Here is a 12,678-nt window from a genome sequence, read left to right as displayed (position 1 = left end):
AATGAAACACTAGTATCAGACGGAAGAGGCTTCCCAGGTGGCTCAGTGGTAAAGAATCCTCCTGCCAATGAAGGAGATCCAAGAGATGGGGGTTTTATCCCTGAGTCAGAAGATCCCCACGATTAGGAAATGGCAACCCACTCCAGTATTCTTGCCTGGGAAATCCCATGGACACAGGAGCCTGGCGGGCTACACTCCATGGGGTCTCAAAGAGTCGGAAATGTCTGAGCATAGAGACCATTTCATATTTTTCTTTGATTCTAGAGCTCCTATCAGTAACCAGCATCACTGAAAATTATCTCCTAAAAGGAAGAGTCTCTGTATTCAACTTCTTACCCTGGTCATATAAACCAGAAAAGGACAGGAATACGCCTCCCTAACACTGGAGAAAGAACTTCAGCTCCACCAGCAGTTGCAAAGATGAAATTCTAAGCTAGTTCCTGAACAAGTGTTTTGGTATATTTACAAAATTATTAAGTGCCATGTCTCAACTGTAATGACTTTCCGCCTATAAATTACTATATATTTTGTGCACGATATATGTTACCTCAGGATTTTACACTGAAAGGAAATTAGACCACGGGCCTCTCAAGGTAACAACTGAATTTACTTGGGGAGGAAAGCCTGGGGGATTAGGAAGGTCCGAGGTGACCCTAGACCACAGATATGGAGTTGAGGGGACACTACGCGCGGAACTTAACAAGACTTAAAAGCAAAAAACAGTACCTCACTATTCCCGGGGCGACCGCACCTACTAACCCTCGGCTTCAGGAATAAACTCACGTCCTTCAAGTGGAGACACCAGAGACTCCCAAGCGGTAGGTTCCGGTAGAAAGGGACAATAAGGGGCGGAGCCTAGAAGACACGCCAGCGTCTGAACGTGTGATGGGCGGGGCCAAGCCGGGCCGGGCCGCGTTGAGCCAAGCGGGGCTGAGCGTACACCTACCTGCTTGTTCCTCCCTTTGGTTCCAGAGGTGTATTGTCAGGGTTAAGTAGTTCTTGAGGGTCTCTCACGTCTTGTGTTGCACCACTGATTGCTCGTTAGTTTACCTAAGTGTAACTCTTTTAATAAAACCTTAAAATTCTGTCGGATAATCACAATGGAAAGAAAGGTTTGGGCATAACGTTTGGAGTCCTGCATGTCCGACGACAGAGGATGAGATGGCTGGATGACATCACCGACACAATGAGTTTGAGTAAACTCTGCGAGTTGGTGATGGACAGGGAGGCCTGGCGTGCTGCAGTCCATGGGGTCACAAAGAATCGGACATGACTGAGCGACTGAACCAAACTGTACTTGGAGTCCTCCTGATGAGGCTAAGTGATCCAGAGGCCTGCGAACTGAAACCTGGTCTGGTGGCCAGGTTGGGGTTGGATGGGGGGTTGATGTGGGTTGCTGGTGGGGTGGGACCGGATGTGGGGTGCTAGCTGACCCCAGGAATATTCCTGCAGTCAGTATTTAAGCAGTTTAAGTAAACAAGAAGTGGCTTTGTGTAGGGATGACAAGTTAGAATGTGAAACACACAACTCTTACAAAGGGCTGCTGCTGCTAAGTCGCTTCAGTCGTGTCCGACTCTGTGCGACCCCATAGACGGCAGCCCACCAGAGTCCCCCGTCCCTGGGATTCTCCAGGCAAGAACTTACAAAGGGCTACTTTATACTAATACTTCTAAGGAAAAAAATGTCTTGACATTCCACTTCTTCAAAGATCAAACTTAAAAGTCACTGCAGTGGCCCAGGGAAAGTGCACCCTGAGGGGAATGCAGGATTAAGAAAAGCAGGTACCGTACTGTACTTTGGACATTCTGGCCTTGGTATTTCAGAATGGGTCTCTTGTGTTCATCCACATCTTCAGCAAGTCCAGATAAGTTTGGGGGAGTCTCCTGCTTTTCAGATCTTCCAGTTATTGGTTGATGACCCCAATTTTGTTTGGCAGTGTATTAACATACATAGCTCCCAGGTAAGACACTGAATAGAACTTCCCTGGTGGTCCAGTGGTAAATAATCTACCTGCCAATGAATAGGTCCCGGGTTTAATCCCTGGTCTGAGGGGATACCACGTGCCTCATAGCAACTAAGCCTGTGCAACACAAGTACTGAGCCTGTGCTCTGCAACAACAGTAGCTACTGCAGTGAGAAGCCTGTACACAAGTAACTAGAAAGTCACTTCTGCTTGGTGCAACTAGACAAATCCCACGTACAGCCAAAAAAAAGGCTCAGCACAGCCAAAAAAATAAAAGGACATTGAGTCCTCTGGACTGACCAAAAGAAGCGTCAAAATGCCAGTCTCCAACCATACCCCAGCCAAGTTTCTGTGGAGAATTATTAGCCCGATTGCTGCAAAAAGAGAAAGAAGCCAGCACACTGAAGACTTAGCATAGTCAACAATAAATTTAAAGATTATTAAAGAGAGAAAAAAACTTAATGAGAAATGAGTTCTTTATAAACGTTTCTGTTCCATGCTTATGATGACAAAGCTTCAAATACTTATATTAGAAAAACTTGTTTACATCATAATATATAATACTTAAGTCAATACTTCAATGTAATGGAATGTCAAATTACTATATGATCATTTGACGGTAATTGGGCATTTTACTGCTTGTTGAAAAATTATATTTTCTCTCATTTCTTTGTTGACTGTTTCTGAAAGATCTGTCAGTTGTGGACAACAAAATATAAAGTCTTAAGAAGACACTAGAATTTATTTTCACCAAAATTATCAACTTTGCACTATTTATAAACGTTTCTATGTGTATTATCTGACTGAACTCAAGTGCTAAAGGAACTGTCTTTCTTTATATTTACAGGGTACCTACCCTGTCATTGTCTACATGCATTTTAATGTTACAAAAGTCTCAAAATAACCCACTGACTTCTGTATTTGTTAGTGGAAGGCAGGAAAGAAATGTAAACTAAACATTAAATCTGGCTCATAACATGTGGATAGAAAAGGTAACGCTAAGGAAAATCTATTGAAACAAAAGAAACAGGATGGCAGGATTTAAGAGATTATCACTGAAACATATATATTACCATATGTAAAAGAGGCAGTGGGAGTTTGATTTATGAGCGTGTGCTCTCAGACAATCTGAAGAGATACAGTGGGGAGAAAGGTGGGTTCAGGAGGGAGGGGATATATGTACGCCTATGGCCTATTCATGTTGATGTACAGCAAAAACCATCACAATATTGTAAAAAAAAGAAAAAAAATTAATGGATGGTGAGTTAGGCCTGAACACAGAGTCAAAGCTTCCCACATCTAACACATTTGTGTAGTTTTCCTCCAGTATGAATTTTCTGAGGGTCAAAAAGTTGATATATTTTATTGCATTCTACACATGTGTAAGTTTTCACTGCACTATGGATTCTCAGATGATCTGCAACATCATTCCTTGTGACGGAAGGGTTTGCCACATAAATAACATTTATGTGGTTTCTCTCCTGTATGAAAGTTCATACTGAACATGCACGAGAAACTCTGCCACATTCTTTTCATTTGTATGTTTTCTATACAGAATTTTCTCATTAATTATAAGGCCTGAACACTGACTAAAGGCTTTGTCACACTCACGACATTTGCACTAAAATGTTTCTCACATCTGTCATATTTCTAATGTTTCTCTCTAGTATGAATTCTCCGATGGTTTCTAAGTTTGTCATTTCAAGTAAAGCACCGGCCAAATACATCATATTTATATGGTTTCTCTGCTGTCTAAACTGCCTGATGATGACTTATGGATGACTCTGCCTAAATGGTTTGTCAGAATTTTTATATTTGTAAGGTTCTCTCCAGTATGAATTCTCTGATGCACTGAAGCTTTGCATTCCCACTGAAAGCCCTGACACATATACCTCATTTATATGGTTTCTGTCCTGTATGAACTCTCTGATGAACAGCAAGGCTTGACCTTACACTGAAAGCCTTGCCACATACACCACAATTATATGGTTTCTCTCCAGTAGGAAGTCTCCGATGAACAGTAAGGTTTGCAGTATGCCTAAACGCCTTGTCACATACACTGCATTTGTATGGCTTCTCTCCAATATGAATTCTCTGATGAAGTTCAAGTCTTGTAGTTTGATTAAAGGCCTTGCCACATACATCACATTTATATGCTTTCACTCCAGTATGAATTATCTGATGAACTGCAAGGCCTGCTGCTGCTGCTGCTGCTGCTGAGTCACTTCAGTCGTGTCCGACTCTGTGTGACCCCATAGACGGAAGCCCACCAGGCTCCCCCATCCCTGGGATTCTCCAGGCAAGAACACTGGAGTGGGTTGCCATTTCCTTCTCCAATGTGTGAAAGGGAAAAGTGAAATGCCTAAAGGCCTTGCCACACACATCACATTTATATGGTTTCTCTCCAGTATGAACTCTCCGATGAACAGCAAGGTTTGAACTTACTGTGAAAGCCTTGCCACATATATCACATTTATATGGTTTCTCGCCAGTATGAAGTCTCCGATGAACAGTAAGGTTTGCAGTATGATTAAATGCCTTGCCACACACATTACTTTTATATGGTTTCTCTCCAGTATGATTTCTCTGATGAACTGCAAGGGTTGCAGTCTGACTAAAGGCTCTGCCACACACATCCCATTTATAAGATTTCTCTCCAGTATGAATTCTCCGATGAAGTCCAAGTTTTGCAGTCTGATTAAAAGTGCTGCCACATACATCACATTTAAATTGTTTCTCTCCAGTATGAACTCTCTGATGAATAGCAAGGCTTGAAGTTACACTGAAAGCCTTGCCACACATACCACAATTATATGGTTTCTCTCCAGCATGAAGTCTCTGATGAACAGAAAGGTTTCCAGTACAACTAAACACCGTGCCACACACATCACATTTATATGGTTTGTCTCCAGGATGAATTCTCCGATGAACTTCAAGCTGTGCAGTTTGACTAAAGGCTCTGCCACATATATCACATTTATATGGTTTCACTCCAGTATGAATTCTCTGATGAACAGTAAGGCTTAAAGTATGACTAAACGCCCTGTCACACACATTGCATTTGTATGGCTTCTCTCCCGAATGAGTTCTCTGACGTACTTCAAGTTGTGACTTTTGAGTAAAGCATCGGCCACATTCATCACATTTATACGGTTTCTCTCCAGTATGACGTCTCCGATGAACAGTAAGGTTTCCACTATGACTAAATGCCTTGTCACATACATTGCATTTGTATGGCTTCTCTCCAGTATGAATTCTCTGATGAACTGCAAAGTTTCCACTTTGACTAAAGGTCTTGCCACATACGTCACATTTATATGATTTCTCTCTCATATGATATCTCCAATGACTTACAAATTTTGCAGCTTGATTAAAAGCCTTGCCACATACATCACATTTATGTGGTCTCTCTCCAGTATGAATTCTCCAATGAATTGCAAGTTTTGTAGTTTGATTAAAAGCCTTGCCACACACATCGCATTTATATGGTTTTCCTCCTGTATGGATTCTTTGATGTCCAGTGAGTTCTGAGTCCTGAAGAAAGGTTATGTCACAGTCATTACATTTGTAAGGTCTTTTCTTTTGTGTTTCACGGTCTGGTAACAGTTCAGAAGGATGCATAACAGCATTCTCATCTTTATTAGAAAAGCCTTTGCAGACATTACGAGTTCTCTGAGATGATAAACCTGAGGCACTGACATTTGTCACAACTTGACTACACTCAAAAATTATCCCTTCAGATTGTACCATCTGCAATTCATCCTGAAAGCTTGATTCGTGCCTTTCAAAAGGTCTACTTCCTGCATCACTTCTACTTTGATGATCTCTTCCATCAGTGAGGTTTCTGTTATGGGATGTAGACATTCCTTTGTCATTTCTTTCATCATCTGTCCACAGACAATCAAAGTCACGTATATTTTCTTGCATCTTCCTGAGGTGAAAATCTTTGATTTCAAGGCTTTCAGCTCTTTCAAACATCACTCTTTTACCACTGTTTGCTTTTGCCTGTAATTTCTTGATCATATGTATATGAGACCTATCTACAAGACATAAAGAACCACAGGTATTCTATTAGTTACATCTCATAAATAAATTATTTCTTGTCAAACACATGATATTAAGTTATATCCATCTTGTCAAACACATGATATTAAGTCATATCCATCCTGAACAGAATTACAAATCTTCGCAATGACGATCTTAAAACTATAGAACACTAAAGTAATAGAACTATTTAAAAAAGAGTGATCATATGTAATTCAAATTAATTTTAGGGTAGTGTAGTTTCAAACACAATCAGAAAACATTCATTTTATGCAAACTCATGTCAGTTCACAAAGAAAACGTATTTTACCACCATGACCTCAAAGCTCATCCTACTTTCTACTAAACACACTGCTGTCTCATAATTGAGGAGAAACTAATGGTATATTGTACACACTTTATGCATGCTTATACATATTTAAATGATAAAGAACATACAGGACTAGAGAGGTGACTCTGGTAAAGAAACTGCCTGCCAATGCAGAAGACATGACAAAGGGGGATACTATCCGTGGGTCAGAACGATCCTTTGGAGCAGGAAATCACAACCGTGAACTATTCTTGCCTGAAAACAATTCCATGGACAGGAAAGCTTGGTGGGCTACAGTCCATGAGATCACAAAGAGTCAGACATGACTGAGCAACTGAGCAAACAATCATCAAACAGGCAATCCATTGGAATGGCAAACAATGTAAAAGAAGCATTCTAATGAATAATGTAAAAAATAAATGGCAGTTAGTAACTGTTCAACAAATACTGCATTGAGAAAATAAAGAATTCTGTAAACTATATATATATGTGTGTGTGTGTATATATATATATTTTTTTTTGCTGGACCATGTGGCTTATGAGACCTTGGTACCCTGACCATGGATTAAATCCAGGCTCGCGGCAGTGAAACTACTGAGTCCTATCCACTGGACTGTCAGGGAATTCCCTAAACTAATTTAAAAAACAAGGAAACAAACAGTTTTCTCAATACCTCTTAGAAATCTATCAGTAGATAGACATATAGGCATTTGATGACATTAACAAGTGGTTCATGTCAGTTATATTGTGTAATACAAAAAGACAAGTCATTTTTAAAAACCAAAAAATAAGTGAAACATTCTCTACTTACACAATAATCATTCAATACATCAACTTCCTATCTACACAGTAACCTAAACTCACCCAGTTCATTGGCTCCAAGAGATACGTAAAGGAACAAGCTTTGGGGCTTCCCTTGTGGCTCAGAGGTAAAGAATCCGCCTGCTAGTGCAGGGCACAGAGGTTTGATCCCTGATCCGGGAAACTCTCACATGCCTGAGAACAACTAAGCCTGTAGGCCACAAGTGATGCTTCTGTGCTCTAGAGCTGGGGAGTCACAACTACTGAGCAAACACACAGAGACCACGCATTGCAACAAGAGAATCCACTAGAATGAGAAGTTCATGCACTGTAAAGAGGGTAGCCCTTGCTCGCTGCAAGTAGAGAAAAGCCCCTGAAACAACAAAGACCCGGTGCAGCCAAAAACAAATAAATTTTAAAGAAATTTTTAATGTACTGTTATGAAGATCAAGGAATGTGACTGGAAAACTTAGTCACTAGAGTCAGAGACAACTATCTTGGGAACGAAATGGAAAATAACATACAAGATGTAATGTAGACAGAGAGACGTGTCACAATAAGCATGACAGGAAGTAAATATATCTTTTGAGCAAAAGTAACCTTTGAGGCAAACTCCCTGTGGTCCAGTGGATAGGACCATGTGCTTCCACTGTAGGGGGCACAGATTCCATCCATGAATGGGGAACTAAGAAGCAGACTGCCATGTGGCACAGCAAAGAAAAAAAAAGTAACTTTTGATTTTCTCTATAAAACACACAACAGTCTATGCCACCTGCTCCTGCTGCTGCTAAGTCACTTCAGTCGTGTCCGACTCTGTGTGACCCCATAGACGGCAGCCCACCAGGCTCCCCCGTCCCTGGGATTCTCCAGGCAAGAACACTGGAGTGGGTTGCCATTTCCTTCTCCACCTAACAGCACCAATTACCACAGGAGGGGGACAAGGGGATGTAAATCTCTTTGAAATACCTCATCACATGCTACCAAAGTCAAGGAACAAAAGTGACAGGAGTGAAATGACAGATTATTGCAGAACATATAAAGAGCTTGCCTTCTGAGACCACTTTTCCTGGGAGTCCACTTTAAATGTCGCTATTTAAAAAAAACAACAACAACACTTTGTTCATGTAGAAACAGCCATCTGTAAGTCAGAAGTACTTTCCATTTCCCTTAATAAAATGTACTTTTGAGGAAGGAATTAGATGGGCTGCAGGTTGGACATCTACAATCAGCTACCCCCCCGGATAAGAGATAGGTGGGCTCCGGTTGAGGAATTTACAGCCAACAAAAACAGGGTAAACAGCCAGTTTGTCTCTTAAATCAAGGGAATAACCATGGCAAGCACAAAGAAAGGAAAAACCCTGTCTGATAAAGGAGACAGTACATAAGTGCCGAAAGGTGCCTTGGAGTTATAAGTCAGAGGATCATTCCAGGCCGTAATGAGTTTTACTCCTCTGAGAAGCCTTTACTTCAAGATTCAGGGTGTGCCTGTGTACCCAAGGCGAGGGTCCTGAGACAAATTAACCAGGGGGGACAAAGCAAGGTGATTCGCCCACATTTCTCATACCTTTCTTACTAAAAACACACATCTCACTTTCCTTAAGCAATCATGAGCTGTCCGTTATATTAGCATTTTGTAGACTGGTGAACATAAATACCAGTGATAATGTCTAAGAATATTTGCTTTCTCATAGAGAACATCTCAGGGTGGCAACAAACGTATTCATTAATAGTCGATAATCTCTTTAGTTTGTCTGTAAGAGGAAATGAGTTCTCAGTAATCTGTGGTTCAGAATCTTATTTTATTTGGAAATGACCTACGTATTCAACGAACTTTCATCACTTAGTTTAGTACAACCCTGGAAATTCAGGTTATTCAAATCTGGAGAGACTATTTTAGACAGACATTTCTAAAGTAGAATCATTTCTAACAGAGTTTATCTAAATGCTCCAATTGCATTTCCATTCTTTCCTTAAAAGTTTCTTCACTCGAGTTACTTTAACTGTTGACAAACTTACTTAACATTAAACCTAGGTACAATAAAAGTATTAGACAATGTTGAAGACTCAAGACATGTCTTAATGAGATTAGCAAACAAACATTAATACTAGATATTTAATATTGAATATTTCCCAGTTCATGTGAACCTGAAATTCATTTAGGTTAATTTTTCTTGTAATTGTTTGATTCGTAAGTGCTTTTTTGTTTTTTACAAACAATTGAATTAGAGCTCATTTACAAATTAACCTCACCAATATTATCCAAAAACAAAGACACACACCGAGACAAACATAAATGCAGATCAACAGACATGAGAGCTCTCAAACTTTCCTGCTTGAGATTTAAAATGTCTCTTTCACCCTTTTCTTTCCAGCCCCCGCCCCGTGGTTTAAAATTCTAATTTGCCCAAGACTGAAATCACTGAAAAAATGGGTTACGTATTTCAAAGACATGGCAAAGGTTGCATGCTATGCAAGATCTCTTCGTCCTGTCCAACTCCCTGCAACCTCATGGACTCTAGTCCACCAGGCTCCTCTGTCCCTGATGGGATTCTCCAGGCAAGAATACTGGAGTGGGTTGCCATTCACTCCTCCAGAGGATCTTCCCTACCCAGGGATCAAATCCATGTCTTCTGTTTCTCCCCCAGGGCCTGGCAGGTTCTTGACCACTAGAGTCATCTGGGAAGCCCTGGCAAAGGTTACCCTTAAGCTTTTTTGGGGGGAGGGCTTTTTTAACAAGGCTGTCTTTAATTCCACATGTAAAATGAACCGGTCTTGCACTTTCAAAGAAAAAAAAAAATCATCTTAACAAGTTTTCTCCAGAGTCTAAACAACATCATGGCCATCATGTGTCAAACAAGTATCTTTCCTTTCTATAGTCATAGCTTTATGGCTAAAATACAGACTGAATAGTGCTCAAATTGACTGTGATAACAGGGCGAGAAGGACTGATAAAAATCTTGGCATGTCCCTCCAGGGAGATGGGGGTCTTTGATCAGAAGAATCGAAAGGGGTAAACAAACTTGCTAGAGGTGGGGAACCTGGGCTCCCCCTCCCCACTCAGAGACAGGGGCAGTTAGAAGGGGACCAGCTGATGGAGAGGGAGACAGAGGGGTTGGGAGGGCTATAAGGCCACAACAGGACAAAGAATGGAGAGAGAAGGGCAGAGGGGGACACTATTGGAGCTGCGGGCCGGCTAAAGAGAGTCGACTGAAAAAGTGAAGATTTGATCAGTCAAAATATACTGTGACATTGTAACATGGATAATCATCCTCAAAAATTGTGTAATTCTTTTTCTAGTTGTAACTTCTCTTTAGACAGTTTTAAGTTACCTTTATTTACCTCACGGTAGGCAAAGAGGAGGATCCAGGAGCCAACTTGGATGGCACTAAGCCTGGGGCTTGGTTGGCAAGAGCCCCTGCAAAGGCTGAACAATCTCAAGATTTGTCCCCTATCTTATCTATGGTACTCCAAGACTTGCACTCACAGGAGACAGGACATTCACACTCAGGGCAGTTTCCATGCAGGTTAGAAGCAAGGTCAGAGGAATGCACTACTTATTCCTGAAACCTAAACAATACTATGTACTTAATTTCCCTAAGACCCTGGTGGCTTCATGGTAAGAATCTGCTTAGTAATGCAGGAGACATGGGTTCCATTCTTGTTCTGGGAAGATCTCACATGTCACGGAGAATAAGGTGATGAACCACAGATACTGAGCTTGTATGGTAAAACTACTCAAGCCCGTGGGCCTGGGGCCCGTGCTTCACAACAAAAGCCACCACAACGAGAAACCGTGCTCCCCGCAACTAGAGAGTAGCCTTCTCTCATCTCAAATAGAGAAAACTCCACATAGCAGCAAAGACCCAGTACAGGCCAAAAAAAAAAAAAAGGCCTTGCCTTCATCTCTGTGGGTGCTATAGCACCACTGGAGGGTGCTGTACATTTCACATGTCAAAGAACAGAGCCGTAAGTTAGGGAGAACAAAAATCTCCTCTCAGAGTTCCCAAACATTAAACATCTGTCTTCTCACAGAACTCTCCCCCTTGGAGAGTTTCCCAAACACCATGAATGGTGTGGCTTCCTCTCTGTCCTTGTGACAGTTGACCTGTGATCACACTGTTGATACTTTCCCCCTCATCTGGATTTCTGCTATTAGCACCTCATTCTCCACAATCCAGGGGTCTTCTTCCTTGTGCCACAAGAATGGAGATAACAATCAGATAAGAAACAAAAATTCCTACTCAGAAGTAATGCCATATACTGTGGCTTCTTCCAAAATCCAACCTCCCTTTTTTAATAAATGTATCCGCTATTCTTAATACATTGGTGTATTCATTTCTTTGGGCGCAGGTGAGTGTTTGTTGCTGCTTGGTCTTTCCTCCAAGATCAGAAGTAGGCGCTACGCTCCAGTTGCGGTGCTCGTGCTCCTCACTTGCTGCGGCTTCTCCTGGGTGCACGGGCTTCAGTAGTTGTCCCATGGGGCCTCAGTAGTTGCACATTCCAGGCTCTAGAGTGCTGGCTTGTAGTTGAGGCACAACAGGTGTAGTGCTCTGTGACATGTGGGATCTTCCCAGAGGAAGGATCGAACCTGTGTCTCCTGCACTGGCAGGTGTAGAATCCAGCTCTTTTGTCAGCCAAGGAGTGAGGACATTAAAAACTGACAGAAAAATACTTCACAAATGAATTTACTGTCTGCCTCCTTCTGAATGCACAGGGAACGGTATAATATACAGTATAATATGCAGCAGGGATCTAGTTCCTATCCAAGAACTAATGAACCAACAACACAGGGCTAGAAAACAGGCAACTGGACATTTCAAAGTTTGAAATCAGCTTTATGAACACTTGAGCTGTGGAGAAACTCCTTGTGTATCACACAGTGGGCAGGTCACCTGAAGGAAAGACAAGTTTAAACTCCTGATGCCCATCAGGAAGCTTTACAGGTGTGAGTCAACAAGGTTTGAGCTTAGTCAAGAAAAACAGGGGCTCTCAAAAGGTAAAGAGGCAACATGCAGAGGTACCCCAGGGCAGATCCCCACTTCAGAGGGAAATGATCCTCACCCACAGACAGCATGTTCCTGAGGGTCTCCACCATCACATCCCGGTACAAGGTCCTCCGGGCAGGATCCAGGCATTCCCACTCCTCAGAAGTGAAATCTATGAACACATCCTTGAAGGTCAACTGTGCCTGAAATGAAACCACATTTCACCAATGGGCCCTGAGGAAGATTCTTCAGTTCAGTTCAGTCGCTCAGTCGTGTCCGACTCTCCGCGACCCCATGAATCACAGCATGCCAGGCCTCCCTGTCCATCACCAACTCCCGGAGTTCACTCAAACTCATGTCCACAGAGTCAGTGATGCATCCAGCCATCTCATTCTCTGTCGTCCCCTTCTCCTCCTGCCCCCAACCTTTCCCAGCATCAGAGTCTTTTCCAGTGAGTCAACTCGTCGCATGAGGTGGCCAAAGTATTGCAGTTTCAGCTTCAGCATCAGTCCTTCCAATGAACACCCAGGACTGATCTCCTTTAGAATGGACTGGTTGGATCTCCTTGCAGTCCA

General features: G+C 42.0%; 1 protein-coding gene across 1 annotated transcript; it reads right to left on the bottom strand.

Annotated features, from left to right (window-relative positions):
- Positions 1-3,541: 3,541 nt before the first annotated feature.
- LOC129546319 (uncharacterized) lies at positions 3,542-12,324 on the bottom strand (the record flags this gene model as incomplete). The annotated part of the gene is made up of 3 exons (XM_088829954.1): positions 3,542-4,158; positions 4,273-6,003; positions 12,180-12,324. Coding segments are annotated over 3 exons (2,178 nt in total), but the record flags the coding sequence as incomplete, so codon positions are not given.
- Positions 12,325-12,678: the final 354 nt, after the last annotated feature.

This window comes from Moschus berezovskii, chromosome 22 (genome assembly GCF_049115385.1).
Source record: "Moschus berezovskii isolate FMDL1 chromosome 22, NW_MosBer_1.0, whole genome shotgun sequence".
Taxonomy (NCBI): Eukaryota; Metazoa; Chordata; class Mammalia; order Artiodactyla; family Moschidae; genus Moschus; species Moschus berezovskii.
This window is presented reverse-complemented; position numbering and strand designations above follow the sequence as displayed.